Source organism: Paroedura picta, chromosome 5, assembly GCF_049243985.1.
Source record: "Paroedura picta isolate Pp20150507F chromosome 5, Ppicta_v3.0, whole genome shotgun sequence".
In the NCBI taxonomy this organism is placed as follows: domain Eukaryota; kingdom Metazoa; phylum Chordata; class Lepidosauria; order Squamata; family Gekkonidae; genus Paroedura; species Paroedura picta.
The window spans coordinates 77,366,313-77,385,631 of NC_135373.1; the positions used below are offsets into that span (position 1 = coordinate 77,366,313).

Below are 19,319 nucleotides of genomic sequence, written 5' to 3' on the forward strand. Positions count from 1 at the left end.
ATCCTAACAGGCAAGTCATAATCAGTTAAGTGATAAGATGACTTTTCCTATTAAAAGGAGCAAGAACCACTGATTTAAAATTATCATTTAATGAAAAATCCCAAGCAAAGGGCAAAAGACAAAGTAGCTTCTAATTACCCTAAACAGAAATTCTCTTTATATAACACTCTAGGACTATCGGACATCTCAATTAGAAATCTAAAGGAAAAAATGAGGTGGGGAAATAACTTATTTTACTTTGAGCTACTTTATTTGTAATCCTTAATTAATATCAAGATATGTCTTTTAAGAAGTCAGGGACTATGTAAGGGCTATCCATACAGTCGTGAGACTGCAGCCAGAAATATTTCTGCTGCAAGTAGATTAATCTGAATAATTTTCATTAAGAGATAGTATGAGGGCTGGAAGCTTTACTCGCTAGTTCTAAATCCCACACCGTAAGTTTTTATTCAAAATTACTTATGATGATGACGACTAAACATTTTCACCACACTCCTAAACATACTTACATGAGAGCCAAATACCACCAAGTTCTTCTGATTCAGCATGCATGGAACTAGCTGCATGTGTGCCTAACAAATACCATGGGACTTGGCTATTAAGCATATATAAGGATTGCAGATTTAGCCTGTTAAATTGAATGGTCAATATTTTAACAAAGGCAGTGGCCACATAAAAGAAGTATACATTAGTAGTTTAAGAACATATTGCCATCTTGTTGAATATGTAACATATTGCAAGGTTACAACCTACAAAAGCCAATACAAAGCTGTGTATTTGGAGAACAGATGTAACACCTTCCAGTTATATGAATTATAAAATAAAGCCCACATTGCTACCAACAATGTGCACACTCACCAGGAAGTAAATCCAATGGAATACCATGAAGCTTGCACCTGAGTAACATCTATAGGTTTGACCCCTATGCTAGCAAATTTGAAGTTCTTTATTAGCAATAACAGCTATTATACTTAAAAATGAGCCCAAAGACATTCAGAACTGAACTGACTACTCCTCAAGAATACAGATATACACACAAAAAGCCTGATACCTTTTCCGGAGCAGCAGCTAACTAACATAACACAAAGAAAGACCAAGCAAAAAAGAAGTAGACATGTTAGACAAACAATGAATCTTGTGGGCATGTTGTAGCACTAATGAAATGGCCACAATGATATTATTTTACGGTAACCTTGCTAATTATGGTATAAATAAGTCCAGTAAAAATCCCACTACTTAAATTCTGAGAAAGTTAATGCACCCACTGAACTAATTAGAAATGTACAGCTAAGCAGTGGTACACTTCAGCTTTAATTTTAAATTAATACAATACCAGACAAAATAGTTTAAACTGTTTAGTAACATATAGACCAAGACTGTTGAAATCTGTTTTGATTGAGCACACACAAAACTGAGTTTTAGATATACTGAAAAATGCTTCAAATAAACATTTTGCTTGATACACGACCCATGAATTTTAACAATGTTTCAAGGCAGATAACCTACATCTCATCAGCTGAGCCTCAATCTGTGCATTTTCAACCTTTTCAGAAATCAATTATGTGGGCTAGAGATGCTAAAATTAGGTTATAATTAATTAAAACAAAGTAATAAAGCTAAAAAAAATAACTCACGGAAGGCTTTACAGTTTCCAAAAAAACCCACACACACAAGGAAAGAAAAGCCCTTTGTTTGAAAAAAATATGCTGCTGACGAAGCCTTAGTATTAGATTCTTACAGAGACGGAATAATATCGAGCAAGCTGGCCAGCAGTTAAACTCCAGGAACCAGTTTAACAAGACGACACATTCAGAAAGGCACACAATAAAGAAGAAAAATAGACAACAATTAGCTCCCAAACGTGATCCGTATTAATAATATAATCTTAGAATTACTCATCCTCCGGAAGAAAAAATGTAGATAGAAAAGCACAGGGGAAAGGTAGAGATCTAAATCAACGTAAAACTGATTATATGTTTAAAAAAAAAAACTTCAAAAGCAGCCAAAATGTAAAAGAAAAGGAGACAAAACCAGCGACTGATGCCCTCTTATTTCCTCCCACTGTTGTGACCGGCACTCGACTCCCCCCACGGGGTGGAGACCTGCGTCCCGGCGGAAGGGGAGGAGGCAAAAAATCGCGAGGCTCCTAACTGAGAAGACGTCCGAAGCGCAACTACTGGCTTCTTAATCCAAGACTCTCCCCTCCTCCCAAAAAGAACCACCAATCCAGAAGGGACTCAAAGCAATACGAAGTCACAGCAGGGACTGGAGAAGCAACAGCCTCCACCCGTTTTCACTTCAGTGGGGAGGGGGTCCGTTTTTTAGCTCCACCCGCTTCACCGCTCCAGATTTTCACTTAAAATCCTATCTCCAGGACGAGAGTGAGGGGAGACGTTTCTGCTCTCATTTGTTCGTCGTAACACGACCTGGCCGCCGCCTTGGTGCTCCCCCCCCACCCCCCCCCCCCACCCCCGTAATCCACTGACAGCTCCACGGGCACAAAATGGGGCTGCTCCTTCCGTGGGCGCCGCCATTTTGTGAAGAGCTACTAGGCAGCAGTTGGCTCTGGTGCCGCCGCAGAAGCAGCCTCGATCTGGTAACAAGGGCGGCAGAAGGAAGGCGCGCTGAAACGACTTCTGGGGTCTGTTTAGTGGTTGAATAAAATGACCCCCTCCAGGGAATCCCCAGCTGACAGTTACGTAAGGGACCGTGCGCAATTGCCTGCGCTGAGCCTGGAAATCCTGCTCGCCTTACGCAATGTGACTAGCCTTGCCTTCTTGCTGCTCCGTGCCACAGCTAACACATGCTGAGGCGAGGGCACTGAGTCACTCACCTCTGCCAAGTACCAGTCGCTTGTGGGAGGGAGACCCCTAGTTTTTGAGTCATTCGAGGACTGTTTACAACTCTTCCTCCTGAGCGGAGGACGATTTAAACAGGTTCCCACGAGGCGGTGAAAAGACTCAAGTGAACTGTGGTGCCTCTAAAAAAAATGCTGCAGACACTTAAAGGCAAAATTCTGCAAAACATGCTGTGGCAGCTTTCCAAATTAGGGTCCTTTGTAACTTGGTTTGAAGCACACTTACTCTGGAACTGAGTTCAACAGGGCTTACTCTTAGGGAAGTGTGCATATGACTGGATCCTTGGAGAGTGAGATATGTGTAATTTTTAACATTACAGACTACTTATATGAAGACTTGAAATACCCTTTTCCCTTAATAGGACCTGGAGGGCAGGGTTTTTTTTTTTTTTACCAAGCATCTCTGGCTATTTGAGATGAAAGGGCAATCTAGAAAACCCTCCCACCATAACCTTAGATTTTAATTTTCTGAAGTAATTTAGTAGTTGGTATAAAAAGAGTATCGATTTCTTTGAAGGGCTCATAGATCATAATGTGTAACTGATTTTTAAACAAATCCTTCATAAATTTAGTTACATACTCTAAAAACATAACGTCATATAAGGCTGGAAAGAGAAAGGGTGCCCTATATCCATCACACCTAATATCCTTATTTTAAGGGAGAAATAATTGTTTACCTGTATTAATATTTTATTAAAATTAAAAGATCATATGGCGTGTTGTTTACAGTGTGATTCTATCCCCATTCTGCTTTAAATTGGAAGAGTCCTGATTGGGAAATACACATTAAATCTTAATTCCCAAGGACAGCAAAGTGTTTATCTGAAGGCCTATTACTTTGGGGAAGGAATCTGTTTTAATGTAGATGAGTGACATTGTCTTCCATAAATAGAGGCTTAACATTGTAATTGGAGCTGGGATGACCTTTTTATTATTCTTTACAAGTTCTGTCACTTGCATTCAAAATAGTAAATGCTTGGACACAATGAAGCCAATTTCTGAAAATTAAGTGCTTTCTCTGCTTAATTCTATTAAGTGGTTTAGACAGTGTCTGCATTTATCAGAAACATGAATTTCTGTGCACAGATTAAAGCACCTGCATACTAAAAAATAGAATTTGACACAAGCACATAATATTTTCCTAAGATAATTGATAGTCTCCAAATTTTATGAAATCCCACCCACTCTATCTGCCTAGATCCTGGAAAGGACAATTATTCTAGGGAAAGTAGAAGGCTTTGAGGTGGATTGACCCCATCAAGGAAGCCATGGCCATCAGTTTGCAAGAGCAGAGCTAGGCTTGGAGGACCAGTGCATAGAAAGTGACTTAACAGCACTTAACACACAAGCTTCTTATTTCCAGAGCACCCACAGAATTCCTACCGGCTGCATATATTTTTATCAGTTTACCTGTAGCTTCTATAATACCCTACTTCAGTTCTTTCTCATGGTTCCTATTTGTTTCTTCACCCTGCACTGTTTTACTTCCAGGCTAATGTGCCATGGAGTATAATCATGAAAATCACATCCTTCCAAAACCAAAGTGTTTAAGACTGTTCTGTGGATCTACAATAGTCAAGGACTCACAAAGTCATTATTTTAAAGAGATTTCAAAAGGGTAGGTTTGTAACCCATATTTGAGACTGAGAAATCCTTAAATTTGATTCTTAATAAGGTTTAATAAGACTAGCAAAATGCTTGAACCCGCTTCTCATTGGTATATGACACTCTGGCCAGTTTGAGAAACACTGAATGTATGCATATTTATATACACAAACTTTAATGAACACAATAATTCACACAGAACTTTGTCAAGTATGACTCAGAGCAGCAATAAACCTTAGCATTCTTGTCTAGATACAAGTAGTTTATTTAAAAATATCAAAGCATAATATAAACTATTTGAAGAGCTCATAGTGTTTCAGGTGTATCGTGTCTAACTGCCCTTTGTGTTCTGCTTATTGCAGGTGAGGGGGGTGAGCCTGAGAGGCTTGCCTTAGCTCTAAATTGGTAGGTTCATGAATGAGGTGGCCTTTGCATTTATTATCTTAGCCATTATGCTACATCAGTTAGATATACTTCCTCTCAAGAGGAAGGTAGCTCTAAACATCTGATGAAATTGTTATTTTCTATAAGGTTTGTACAGTTTGTGAATCATCAGATGCCATTTACTTCATGAAACTTTTTAATGCCTTGTTCTGGACAATCCTGATTCCTGAATTGCAGGCAACAAGTATTCTTATAACATTGTATTAGTTTATATATAATACATATAATAATATCATTATACACATATTACATATATGTATATATATGTGTGGGTTAATATATATCTCTATACTAAGCCTCATGTATTCCCCAGTTAAGATGTTGCAAGGTTTTAAATTTTGTAGAATATTATTTTCTTCCTTTCCTTTGAAGAAACAGTTCAGACAAAATAATATAAAACAATTAACTTTCGTCCCCAATTCTTTTTTTCTCCCTCAGTAAATCTTGAAAGTACTTCGCCTCTTGAAAGTTTGGGAATAATGGAACGTTTCCTCTGCCCCTAACCCTGGAACAACCGGTAGTAGCCGTTTTCTCTCCCCCCTCACCCCGCCTTGTCTCTTTCCGCCCGGCTTTGTGTGAAGTTTGCGGCACATTGCAGATGAGCCCTTAGCCGCGAGAGAAGCCTATTGTTCCCCGCCAGGAACTGCTTGCTGGCAGTGCTGGCTTTTGCCATTTCAGAGCTGCCTTTTGCAGTGCCTCGGTTGGCCTCTGGGGTTCGCTGTCTTGCGCTCTCGCCCAGGCAGCAGCACGGCGGCCTCAGATCTTTTTGTCTGAGAGAGGAGAGAAGTGAATCCCGCTGCCGCCGCCACCACCGTCGCTGTACTGTGTGTGTGTGTGAGTGAGAGAGAGGGAGGGAGAGGGGAGATTTCATGGAGCCGCGTCTGTAATACACACACACTGTCAGTACCTCACTCCAGCCTTCCCAACCCCCACCCTACCACAACACTAACCCAATTCATTGTGTGATCCAGCAGCACCATGTTGAGTCTCATGTGCAGGCTGGATCGGCTGGGTTTGTGGTGCTGAGAGGCAAGGCAGGCAGCGGCAGCGGCAAGAATCACCGAGAGGTGCCCCTCTCCCTCCCTGTGTGTTGTGTGGAGACAGGACTCGCAATTACCACTCTCGCCGGGCTCCCTTATTCCTTTTAAACTTTTCTCTCGTTTCTTTTTTTCCGTGTTTTTTTGAAACAAGCCCCTCTCCATGGCTGATCCCCGGCCGAGCACAGGAACCTGGGTCTCTTAAAAGGCAAGGAGGAGCCGCGGATTGTTGTTGTTTTTCTATTGGATTTTTTTTAAGGAGACAAAACCCAAACCTTTTTTTAATCCTTAAAAAATATGGCAAATTCGACTGGCAAAAACCAACCAGACCACCGGAGAAAGGGACTCGCTTTCCTGGACGAGCTGCGGCAGTTTCACCACAGCAGAGGGTGAGGAAAATGGGGAGATGGAAGGGGATGATGGGGGGAGGCTGTTTAAACCGACCGATTTTAACTTCCAGCCCCTTCCCTGAAGGACAAGGCGGCCCCCGGCGGGGGGGGGAAAGGGGGCCCCGAGTTGACAAGTTGTTTTTGTGTGTGTGTCTCTCTCTTGGCAGGTCTCCTTTTAAGAAGATCCCTGTGGTGGGTGGGAAGGAGCTGGATCTTCATGCTCTCTACACCCGAGTCACCACTTTAGGCGGATTTGGGAAGGTGAGTGGAAGTTTTAATTCGCCTTTCCCTCCCGCGATCCTCTTCCCGAAACTCTCTTCTGACCCGGGGAGGGCGAAGGGGAAGTCGGGGGGGTCGGGATCGGCCTTTTTCCCGGGCTGGATCGGGCGGGGGGGGGGAAGTGGAAGAAGGAAGCAGGCAAGGCAGGTTGGTGGCTTGGCCTTGTTGGTGAGGCGGTGAAGGGGGGGGCAGTTGGGGGGTGCTGATGGCAGCCTCCCGATGCTCCCCTTTCCCCCTTTTGGGGCTCCTTCCCTCCTTTCCTGGGGAGGAGGGTGGCAAAGGCTGTGTGTGAAGCAGTTTCTTCCGCTTGTGGTTGCCGCTTTCAGTGTGTGTGTGTATCTCTCGCGCACAGGGAGAGAGAGAGAGAGTGTCTGAGTGCAGTTTTAGTGCAACTCAAAATTAGCGGGCATGTTTAACATCGATAATCGGCACGGAGCATGGGCTAGGAGATGATCCTCGCTGGCGTGGGGGGGACCAGGCGCTGCCCTCCGAGCCCTTTCCAGGGAGAAATAACAAAAGGGGCAGGCAAGACGGTGTGTAATCAAATAGCCATCTTTAGGCTTCAAGGCTAGGGACAGAAATGTAGGCCTCAAAAGAAAGGCCTCTCTATGTCTACGGAGCTGGCGGAGGGGGGACTCGGCGGGACGGGCCCCCTGCACCCCCGGTCGGCGGGGGCGGCCCCCACCGAGACTTTCTTGGCTCATTTTCAACTTCTTTGGGTTTTAACGGGCCGCGGGAGGATTTAAAAGCAGGCGACAGAGGGACTCCCGATTGGTTATTGTCCAGGCTGGGAAGACAAAAACAAATCCCTCTCCACGGCATCAAACCCTTTCGTTTGCTCGCTCCCCAATAAAATAAATGTTGTAAAATACGAGGGGAGGAGCAAGATCGTATCTCCAGGGCCTGTCAGTGAGAAATGCAGTTCCCAGACCCAATCGAAATAAATCTATATATTTATCCTGTGCGTTTGTCTCCTGGTAGCCTTTGGGATGGTAGCTGCCAACGACGTTGTGTATGTGTGTGTCTTGTGCATCTCTGTGTGTTGTTTTTGACAGGTATCGGAGAAGAATCAGTGGGGAGAAATTGTAGAAGAGTTTAACTTTCCCAGAAGTTGTTCTAACGCTGCCTTCGCTTTAAAACAGTATTACTTGCGGTGAGTGTTGATAAGGACTTTTGCAGCAGTATTGAGCATGAGGTGGCACTTGGGGTTTTTAGGATGTGAAAACTAAAAACTCTCTCACACACATTTTAAAATCGTTTTGTGTCCAGCTTATTATTTGTAGGTTTTTGTCCTTTTGTTTATGGCTCTGAAGCATTTAGATTGTTTTGTATTTTATTTTTGTCAACATTACACTTCCTAAATGAACAAAGAAAATACGAAGCACTTTATTGAATATTTAAAATTTATATCATAGTAAGGCTGGCTCTGCTAAGTAGATGAATGTAGTTTTAGAAACCAGTCTAATGATAGTAATGGTAGCTTGACTTTAGTTGTATATGGATGTGAAATATGTATTAGAAAATATTGCTTTTTAAATAAATGATGACAATATACAAATTATCAAAAAATCTATCAAGGTATAGTTTTGTTTGCATAGAAATACAAAGGGTGGGGAATGGCTTCTATTTTTAAAATTACTGAAATTGGTTTTCTTTCAGACTTTGGTAATTTCAGTTTGCAATTTGTGTGTGTGTGTTTTTGGCAGTGCTGGTTTTTAAAATTTTAATTCATTTTTAGTGGTGGTATAGTGGTTGTTTTTAATAATAAAAACATTGTTTGGCAAAACTATGATACAATATTATTTGTAATGTCTGGTTATTATTGTTTTACGGAAATAATGTGATTTTAGACACTTTGAAAGATTGGTTTAAGAAAAAAATATTCAGTATTTTAGTTTTCATCTGGATACAAACTATTCTGTTTTGTAATATTTCTGTTTAAACAACCTAAGATCCAGCTATCTGTTGGATATTTAGCATTTTGCATGAGGAAATGTAGTAAATGCACATAAGTAAATTCTATTGGCTGTCCTAGATTGACTTCCAAGTTTGAAGCTGTAGAATTCACAGCAACAGTGTAGAAGTGGCATAGAGTTACAAGGAAGCCTGTGATTTTTTAGAATCTGTTGGAATAGAAAGTTGCTGAATACATTTTTGAGTACACTTGATTTTGCTAGTAATATTAAACCATAATAAGAACCTTCAGCATATATTTACTTATGTGCACCTGCAGTTTAGTCTGTGAGGAGCTTCACTGATGTTGTTCAAGGATGCTTTGAGATGTTTGTTGGGTTAATCTATGAATGTTAAGCATTAGAAAGCTAATGAAGAGAGTGAATTAAAGGGCATGGTCTGTGCATCTTTTGAAAATTAATATTACATACGAAGTCCAGCTTTTTTAAACCCATTAAATCAATGAATCAGAAGTATGCTTAACCTTGTACTGGCCTATGGCTTTCCTGTATTTCATATTTTCATACCCCAACTTTCCTTAAAGAATAGTAGAAAACCCATGATTGTTTTGCTTTTGCTTTTATGGGCCCTTGTTAAAAGACCTATGTGCATGTTCATTATGATTTCACTAGGACATCTAGTGTAGTAGAATATTTGTAGAACAGGTAAAACTGTAGATTGTATGTTTAGTTTAATGATTTCTTAATTAGCATTCTGCAAAAGCTAGCATGCATCTGGATGTTCTCATGTTTTAAAATTTTGTAAAGATAATTATCAGTTCATTTTTACATCTCATTTTAGTTCCTTGATGCCCAGCATGTTACTTGGAAGCAAGTTCCAATAAGTTGTATGGGATTTCTATATTTAAAAGGATATTACATGTCCAAATTAATACTAGAAAGTTATGGGGCTATTTTTACAACAGGCAATATAATGTTTGTTTTACTAAAATGCTTCACTTGAGGAGCTTAATCTGTAATGTGTTAAGTTAGGTTAGCGATTTGAAAAAAAATCAGTAAAGGAGAATCTGAACACTACTTGATTTTTGTAGTTCTGAAAAATTCTAGAAAAAATATTAAATAATGTTTAGTTCTGTTTATTTATAATATATATATAACTGGATTCTTAGTATGGTTTAGTTTAGGTGCATGATGATTTTCCTTCTTTGATGAATCTGTAAATCTGTGCCTTTTGATCCTGTAAATCTGTTCTTTATGTATGGACACAAATTATAACTGCAAAATTTCATATGGAATGACACTTGTTTTAAGGAGAGAGTTCAGGAGAGTGGGTATAAGTATTTGGAAGTTGATTTGAGAGTGAATTAATGTCAGTATGTATCTTTTTGAAGTAGTAAGTTTTCTTGTTCCTAATTTGAGAATATGTGAAGGATCCTACCAGTTTTACAAGTGTGTTTAACTTTTACAAGCCACAAGGGGACTATGCCAGTTCTGCTGTTGACTGATAGGCTAGTAGGATTGGTCCATGAAACATAGTCCAAGGAATTGACTGCAGTGCTGATCATATTGGTAATAGGTATGTCTTTTATTTTGATATCTTTTGTGTCATGCTTGGTTTTGCGCTAGAATCACTGTGGATTGTTATAACTGCAACCAAACTTGGAAGTGCTTTGTGACTTGATTTTTAAAATAGGTATTTATTAGAGCTATCTGCCTGTAGGAAGATCTTCATAAACATTTGCCTTCAGTAGCTTTGTGGTGATAGAAATGTAGATTTTCTGTGATTCCACAACTGCCAGCTGCTCAGAGTGAAATGGGAATAGAAGGCTTTGGTTTACATGTGATGTAGACTTCCCTAAGGAGGCACAACAATTGCTTTGGGAGGTGTGAGTAGAGACAGAGAAAGAAGGCATCAATAGAAACAGGGTAAGATTGAAGAAAGAAGCATAAAACTCCATTCTGAGGTACATGAATATTACTTTACTAGAATCCTATCTGTAGACATATCAGTACTGATCAAGATGACTTATGAAAGGTATATTTGAATTCATATATGCGGTATTTTTGATTAAGTAAAATAAATTTTTTTAATATCAGCCATTTTTTCCTTTTTAAATGTTCATGGCAAAAATTCATAATTAGTAATACCACCAGTATGGTGAAGTAATAAATCCATTGGATTTATAGATTATAAACCCAAATCCTAATTCACTTTTAGCCGTGGAACACCTTGTGTTTGCCTGAGCAAGAAATAATATGTCAGCCTAATCTACTTCATGCCCTGACCTGTATAACCAAGGTTATCCTTATCTCAGAAGTTAAACAAGGTTGGGCTTGGTTTGTATTTGAAGGGGAGACCATAATAAGAAAAATACATTTTTATTTCTATCTCATCCTTCCATATTGTGCAGGCAGGTAACAGCAATTTAAAAAAGCATATAAAGTTAAAGAGTTAATTTTTTTACAGTTAGGCCCTCACAACTAAAATTCTCAGAAGGATGGGGAGGGTTGGCAAGGAGCCAGTCTTCCAATTCTTCTTCTCATTCCAGTGGCAAGACCAGCCATTCTAAGCTCTACATAAGCTGGGTGGAATAACTCCATTTTACAGGCCCTATAGAACTGATTCAGGCCCTGCAGGGCCCTGATCTGTCCTGGGAGCACATTCTACCAGGCTGGAGCTAGGCCAATTTCACCTCTTTTGCGCCAGGGACCCTGAGCAGATGTTGATCCAAAGATCTTAACACTCTTGGGGAGTTATAAGGGAAAAGGTGGTCACATAGCTACATATTTAAGGCTTTAAGGGTTAGCACCAGCAGCTTGAACCTATTTGGTCTCCAATCTAGAACCAATACAGCTGGGTGAATGCTGGTGTTATATGTACTCTCCAGTGAGTCCCTGTCAGGATTCATGCATCCACATTTTGGACCAGTTGGAGTTTCCGAAGCACTCTCAAGGTAACTGTTGCATGGATCACTCTTAGGCTTCAAGAGATAGGGTGCAAGCTATGTCACCAGGCGCAGATGGAAAAATTCCAGGCAGACTGTCTTTGTGATTGGAGCCTCTATTGATAAAAAGGGATCCAATATCATGCCCAGACTCTTGATGTTAGGTGCCAGTGTTAATTGGACTCCAAGTGCTGGGAGCTGTATCACCTGTTTTTCTGTGTATCAGCCCAGCTGGAGGACCTCCATCAAGAAATACCAGGATCACTAGACAAAGTTGGACCTCTGAGTGTCTTTTGTCTTGAAAAACCCTAAGAGACTGCTGTATGCCAGCTGTGACTTGACAGCAGCCCCCTTCCCCCCTTCTTATAGGACAGTTATTGTGGAGAAATGGCAGGACACAGCAAATAGTTAATGCAAATAATTTATAGTAGGGTAGCTGATATCTTTATTCTGTTTTATAATTCACTGATAGCACTTGTTTTTCCAGTCCTGAAATGATTCTTGCAGGATTTCCATGACCTTTGTAAACATGTGTGAATCGTTTGGATAGAGAATCATTCAATAATAACCCCAAGGACTACAGTTATAGCATAATGGTAGTGATGGCATTTCACTTCTCTAATTTGTTCATCTTGCACATTTGTATGGGAGTCCAGTCACAGGTATCTTTACATGTGATGTTGAAACAATGTGTAAAATTATTTGATGCATGAAATATCACCAGTCATGCAGGATTTCTTCATGTTAAGTGTCACCCCACTTGCAATAGAGTATTGGAGTATATTGTTGAAATTATATGACAGATACGTGCCAGAGATTAAAATTTGAATTTTCTACTTCATTACTAGATGTTTGGGAGTATGAAAATCTTGGATTTGAATAAGGACATAAGAACTACCCTGCTGTATCAGACCAGTTCAACATTCTGATTCACACAGTGGCCAAGTAAATGTTACTAGAAGTGGGGCATAGAGATTCAAGCTTCTCTCTGTTATCGTTTCTAGACATTTAGTCTTTGTGATTAGTAGCAGTTGATGGCCTCATCTTTCATGAATATGTGTAATCCCCTTTTATAGCCTATAGGGTCTGTTCCTGCATTCTTTGGCAGTGAATTCCACAAGGAGTTTACTCTTTCAATTTTTTCCTTATACTTACCCTGAACCTACTGCTCATCAACTTCATTGGGTGTCTGTGAATTGTGGTATAATAGGAAAGAGACTGGGCTGGTGGGGAGTGTTTATCCATTTACTGTATCCCATGCATAGTTTTATAAATCTGCTAATATAACTCTTTTCTCCAAATAGAAAAGTCTCACATTCATTTATTTTGAAGAATGTTGCTTCAAGCCCTTGATAATTCTTGTTGCCCATTTCTGCACTTTTTGCAGCACTACCTTTTTAAAGATCAGACCTATATGCAGCATTCAAAATGCACTAACGCCACAGATCTTTCCTAGCCATCGTTTGTATGATTGTTTACATGCAGTCTTCTGGTTGCATCAGGTATACTGTAGAATTTATACTGTATTGACAATTATATAGTACAACATTTTTGAGATCACTGAGATGTATTGACTCATAATATTAATTGTAGAAATGGAAAACTTGTTTCAACAAATTTATCAGGAAATTTATACCCTTTGTTTTGTATATCAGTGTTTATACAAGCATGGAACACTAAGAGATATTTATTTGTATTTACTTTTTTTTTAAAGGTACCAGGTAAATGTTTAGGCACCAGTGTCAACCAAAAGAGCTTGATTAGCTCTAGTACTAAGGAATGGCAGTGGGGAAACATACTGTGCCACTGGGTGGCGAGTTATTCATAGAAATTGTCAATTTTTTTTCTTGATTTCAGGAGACTCATTGTGTTTTAGAAACCTTGTGTTATGGGAAATGAGTTCATGAAATATCAGATATTTTAATCAAAAAGAGTGTGACTTTGTAGACTACAGCCTATGTTGTCAGATGCTGAAACTTGATTAAACAGTAGCAAGCTTGAAACTTCAGTTCTTTTATTTTAAAAGGGGAACTCTTCAGACTGTTATTATAAAGTGAGACTCATAAATGTCTTCTATCATCTTTCCATCATAATCATGTTTTGTAATAATAGTAACTGAGACATCAGTTCACACTGTTACGTTTTGATTCTTGTTCTTCCACTTCATATTCCAGTTGTGCAGTGTTATCAGACTGACTACTTTGAGATTCTTAATAGAATAGCCCGGCAAGTTAAGAAACTCACTTATGGGCTTACTTATATTCTAGTTCATCATGTGTGACTTGTGACATTCCAGTCACCTTAGGCTGCAAGAGGTCTGGTACATATAAACTGCCATTGAACATTGATGATAATGTATACTTTTTGTGTGTATTCATAACATTTTCAAGTAAATAACCTTGAATGTTAGAGATTCTAAACTGTTATCTGCTTTAATCACAAGGCATAATGAGCACTTGATGTTGGTGTCATGCACTTATTTGGCTAACAGTGAGCCATAGTTTCAAGTTGGTGGTTTCTGTAATGGGGTTTCCTCCTGCTTCTCTCAGTGTCGTAACTCTTAAGAATGGGTTGTAGATCATTTATAATTTGCTGCAGCATCTTTCATTATTATGTCATATAATGATCAAGCAAGTCATGTTCTGTTTCTTATGTAGCTTGTTTTATTAAAATCTTCAGGGACAATTTTTGTTACCATTATTATATGTTGATAGTTGAGGGTCAAGAATTCATATATGATTTCCCTAGTGTCTATTAAGGTGTCTTGGATCTACAAAGTTAGTTATATTTCATCACTAGACAATGACCCACATAATGTGCTGTGACTGGTAATGCTGAGGTGAATATAGTAGTCATTTGGTTTACTGTATAAAGTGTATTCATGTAGCACAGTATAGCTTTCAGAGGGTTGATGTAGGTCTTGTAATCAATAAGGTCTAGTTTATTATAAATGGTATTTATTATAAATGGTAGGAGCATAAATATGAGTGACATATCTTGGATGTTTCCTCATTTTGAGTCCAAATGTGGAATATATCATCAGTGCAACTGAAGTATGCTAGTGGAGTTAAATGGTAGTTATTAATGAAGCATTGTTCAGGATTACATATGGGGATATTCAGAGGGTTATACACACACACACATATCACAGTGCCATGGATTTTCTGGTATAGGATGCCTTAACTCTTCAAATAGTTATATTTGTTATTAGTTATATTTCAAATAGGTATACAGCTACAGCACATGATGGCGGTCATGGCTGTACCTGTCAAGGATGTTGGGGTAGTATTCATGATGGACTTTCAAGGGATATTGATGTAAATTATTCCACATACATAGATGCTAAGATAGTTTCCTGTGGGAGTTCTTTAGCAGAGATTCAGTATAAAATTGGCAATTAAGAACAATCCTGTCCACATTTGATAGACTTCTAAGAAGACTTCTGACCATGTGGGAGGAATCCTCAGATCCAACCTAGAGTCTTTTCCTCTTTAATAAGTAGCTAGTACAGTTACGAACATATTTTAGTTGGTAAACTTAACACTTATTCCTCATTTCATTGGCTGGTGCTTAAAGTGTAAAGAACTGAGTAATGTGCCAGCATAATGTAATAGATTAAGACAGCCTTTCTCAACTCTTTTACCATTTAAAAAGCCCCTGAAATGTTCTTCAGGCTTCCAGAAACCCCAGAAGTGGCATGATCTTGCAGAATATAGTTGGGAAGCATAGCCGTTTCCTTTCCAACCCCCTCCAGGGGAGGGGGAGGGGTGGGTCGACATGTCCATAGATGATCATATTACCCAATAAATGTTTAAACGTTTTAAAATATATATTATTATTTATTAGATATATTGCCCTTCTGAATCAGCTCAGGGTGGTGTATATCATCAGATATAATAAAATACATAAACAACTGTGTTTAAAACTTTAATAAAAATATATAAAACAAAAAATATTTAAAATTAATTAACTCCCACACATTCAAGGAACCCCAAGTTGAGAAAGCCTGGACTAAGAAGTCACGTAAAGTTTCAGTTGTTTGCTAGAATGTGTTTTAGATCAATTGTGTAGTATGCTGGAAATTAGAAGATACTATTTTGAAGCAAATGTCTCACTGAACGTATACCACATTCCTATAGGCAACTGATTTGAGGGTTTTTTCTTTTTTTGGTTTAGCAGCTATTGTGTGCAGAGGACTGAGCACCAGTAGTTTCCCTCCCCTTAAAGTTGATCACTATAGAATAGCATTTGAACTATTTGAACATAAGCAATTGGAATCTGTGAATGTTCTACTGATAGTGGAACTGTGCTCCAGTAAAAGATAGCATGTTTCACTGAAAGAAGATGCTGCTATTAGCAAAACAGCTTCATAGTATTTAGCTCATAGTTTGTTTTAACCTGCCTGACAGGTATGCTAATTTTATGCATTGTTGAATTGTTGTCAGCATCAAAAGCCAAAATGCCAAAACCATTCATAGACTTTCCTGGTCAATATGGTGATGTAAGGACTGCCAATATTTCTGGACTGTTGTGCAACTTAGATGTTTAATCTTTATGCAGTTAAATTAGTAAGTTCAGAATGTTTCCCTACAGATACTTTACAGTGTTAATGAAAGACTTTAAAGGAGGGCAGTGAGTATGTGTTTACCGGAAGTGTGCTTTTTAATTTTACTCTTAGCTGCAGTTTGTTAAAAATTGTACCAATGCCGGCATGTGGAATTATTCACAAATTAGAATGTTAGTTAACCTATATCCTCCAGTACATTTGTTAGTGTTTGCATCAGCTATCATATTCTGAGAGAGATAAGGTAAAGGTATACAATTCCTCAGAATTTAACTCAACTATAGGAAATTTCCTTGTACATTTCCTAGGTAGCATATAAATGTACCAGTGTTATGAGCAGTGGGCCCATTCCATATGTTAGGAGCACAGTGGTCAGCTTTCCCATTCTATAAAAATACTTGTAATTTTTATACTACCAAAGTATTGATTTTATTCCCAGTGCCAGTGGTTGCTGGCTAGTTGCAAGGAATTGTGCAGTGCTAGATAAAGGCAACATGAACCCTTGTACTGGGCCTTCTGAATCTAAACTAATTCTGTGCTGTTCAAGAGAAGTTAGAGGCTAGATCGAAGCTTTACTGAAACAACTCCAAGGCTGAGGAAGAATCTTATGAAACTGGCTCTGTGGCATGGAGTATGCAGAATAATTTCTTGTAGATCAAAGGAAATTGATCTTTGTTTTGTACGTGTAGCAATGTGTACAAATTATAATTTAGGTTTTTAGGAAAGTAACCTAGAATATACATATTGAATTAAATATAATTGAAAGTAGTTTATCTCCAATAGTAGGTTATTGTATAATAGCAAGGGAAAATGAGATAATAGTAGGCAGTGGCTGAATGATGAAGAGACAGAAGGCAGGAGGAAACAGTGAATCAGTGCACAGGTTGTTGATCAGATCCTCCTCTACCTCTTGATCATGGGTAGTCTTGGAATAGCACCCTGGCATTACAGAGCCTCTTGTACAGAACTTCCCATAGTGGTACCTTGGGCCATCACGACACTTGCCATTGTGCGTCATATCACTCCTTGGCAGTTATTTTATGGTAACAGCCATCTACTTTTCCAAAAGTGTTCACAGTTACTGATTGGTTCTCATTAAAAAAAAAAGTTGTGGAGAACCCATTTCAGAATTTGGTAATATGTAGTATAAGGACCAACATCACATTTATTTCTTTATTTATATCCTGTCTTTCTCCCCAGGGAGGACCTAAAGTCGCTTGCATTGTTTACTTCTCCTTTGTTTTATTCCTGTGAGGGAGGTTAGGCTCAGAGTGTGTGACTTACTCAAGGTCACCCAGTGAGCTTCCATAGCAGAATGTGGGTCTGAACCTGGGTTTCCAAGATCGTACTCTGACACTTTAAACACTATACCATGCTCACGTAAACCATATAAATAGGAAATATAAAAGGTACATAATAGTAGTACACAATTTAAAATATTTATAGGCCTGCCTTTCTGTTGAGAAAAGTGTGTTGACTGTAGTACTCTGTACTACAGAGTAAACTAATTTTATTCTCAAAGTAGTTGCCGAGTAAGTTGTTAAATCCAGTTCACTGGAGACTGATGTTTTTGAAGTAAAGGTATAATTAGCATTATGTTATTGGTCGTATTCAAAGCAGTGGCATTCATGATGTGGCCCTCATGGTGAATAATGAGTACATTTGGTGTTCAGTAGTAGAAATTCTTGGTGAGTACTTTTGGTATCCAGCAGTGTTTATTTGTGGTGTTTTGAAAATATAATGCAACTTATTAGTGCAATTGTTGCGTATTTGGCTTCTCTGGATACCTGTTCTGATATCATCAGTCCTTTATAAAGGCCAATCACTAAATAGCTTCAGCCTGCATATAAGTTGAGAACAGTGTAAGACAACAAAATTGCTAGCAAACTACCATTACTAGTGATGAAGAGCTACACTGTTGTTACCTAACCTGAGCCAACTGGAAAGGGCAAGCTATAAAAATAAAGCTGTTGTTTGTGGTGGTGTTGGTAGTAGTAGTACTAGTAATAAACTGGATATGATGGTGGTATCCATGTTCATTGCATCTTTTACTTGTGGTACCTGAGCCAGATTGGGAGAAAAGTTTTATGAATGTTGGTTGAGAGAGGATTGAGCTCTCCTCATCCATGTGAGCATTTATGCATCAATATGGACCTTTGCTCCATTTTAGATCCAACTAGAGTAGAAGCTGAAGAACCTATGTAGCTGTCCCTTTTATTCACAATCAAATCAGGTGATATCTGGCAGACAGTGTTTATTTCAGTACTAGCGGCAAAGCCCATAGTATCCAGGAATACAACAGGCGCTAGAGATTGGCGGTGGGAAGAGGAAAGGGAAGAGTTGTTCAGTCTGTAAGGGCATGGGGTTGAATGTGTGTGTTCTATGGGATGTTCTAGTGGCATGATGACAAATGAGGGCATGGATGTGGAAATATGGGTGTCAGGAACCTGTCGTTTGGAATGTTCGTTGAGTGTAGGAGAGGACTGACCTTTGGGAATTGTGGCATGGTGGTTACAGATGAGCTTTCCAGAACCATGTGTTCAGATACGTGAAAAGAAAATCAGACTGGACACTCTTCTTAGAGGGAAATTACACGGCAACCAATTCCTCCTGGTTCTGCGTCATTTCCCTTCTTGTGTGAATTAGGCCACAGACTCTGAAATGTCTCCCTGCCCTAATCCACATGGGGTAGTCACAGGTGTCCACACTGTTCCTTCTGTCTCCATTTTTTCACTTAATAAATTGTTATGTGCCCACATGCTTCTTTCACGGTTGCTCCTTAGAAGAAGAAGAACTGGATTTTTGTACCCTGTTGTTTACTACCCAAAGGAGTCTCAAAGCGGTTTACAAACAGCTTTTCCTTTCGTCTCCCAACAATAGACAACTTGTGAGGAATATGGGCTGTGAGAGGTCTGTGAGAACTGGGAATAGGCTGTAGTGACCCAGCAGGCCTTAGGTGTCTCAAAGCAGTTTCCAGTCGTCTTCCCTTCCTCTCCCCATAGCAGACTCCCCATGAGGGAAATGGGGTAGAGAACCTCACGTGGAAGCTGGCAACCCTAAGATAAGGTCTCTCTGTGCACAGCAGTCTTGACCTTGGTAAGGTTTTTTTATACTGTTTTTTTTTATTTGCCAGGCCAAGCTTCAATTCAGTTCCCATGTTTCTCCAGCCATTTACTTCTTCACTATTTATAGTTTCAGGCTGTAAATATTCTTTATTTTTTAATTTAGATCTTTATTCTTTATTTAGATTTTCCTGCACTTTCCAGACTCACAGGACTGATGCTGT

At 39.2% G+C, this 19,319-nt stretch overlaps 2 protein-coding genes across 29 annotated transcripts in view; one reads left to right on the forward strand and one right to left on the reverse strand.

Annotated features, from left to right (window-relative positions):
- The window catches only part of DBX2 (developing brain homeobox 2), a 204,768-nt gene extending 201,803 nt beyond the window's left edge, over nucleotides 1–2,965 (reverse strand). For 22 of the 26 annotated variants that reach the window (XR_013231182.1, XR_013231184.1, XR_013231183.1 and 19 more), the window contains exon 1: nucleotides 859–2,467. The gene's annotated coding sequence lies outside the window, so the exon portion shown is untranslated. Of the gene's footprint in view, nucleotides 1–858; nucleotides 2,468–2,833 lie in introns of those variants that run through there. The other 4 variants (XR_013231179.1, XR_013231178.1, XR_013231180.1 and 1 more) reach the window with 3 other exon arrangements.
- The window catches only part of ARID2 (AT-rich interaction domain 2), a 124,969-nt gene that overhangs the window by 7,562 nt on the left and 98,088 nt on the right, over nucleotides 1–19,319 (forward strand). The window contains exons 2-6 of one of the 3 annotated variants that reach the window (XM_077338630.1): nucleotides 4,349–4,475; nucleotides 5,345–5,423; nucleotides 6,098–6,332; nucleotides 6,500–6,593; nucleotides 7,667–7,764. In XM_077338630.1, the coding sequence (XP_077194745.1) occupies nucleotides 6,241–6,332; nucleotides 6,500–6,593; nucleotides 7,667–7,764 (284 nt within the window). In that variant the 5' untranslated portion in view covers nucleotides 4,349–4,475; nucleotides 5,345–5,423; nucleotides 6,098–6,240. Of the gene's footprint in view, nucleotides 1–4,348; nucleotides 4,476–5,344; nucleotides 5,424–6,097; nucleotides 6,333–6,499; nucleotides 6,594–6,944; nucleotides 7,145–7,666; nucleotides 7,765–19,319 lie in introns of those variants that run through there. The other 2 variants (XM_077338631.1, XM_077338632.1) reach the window with 2 other exon arrangements.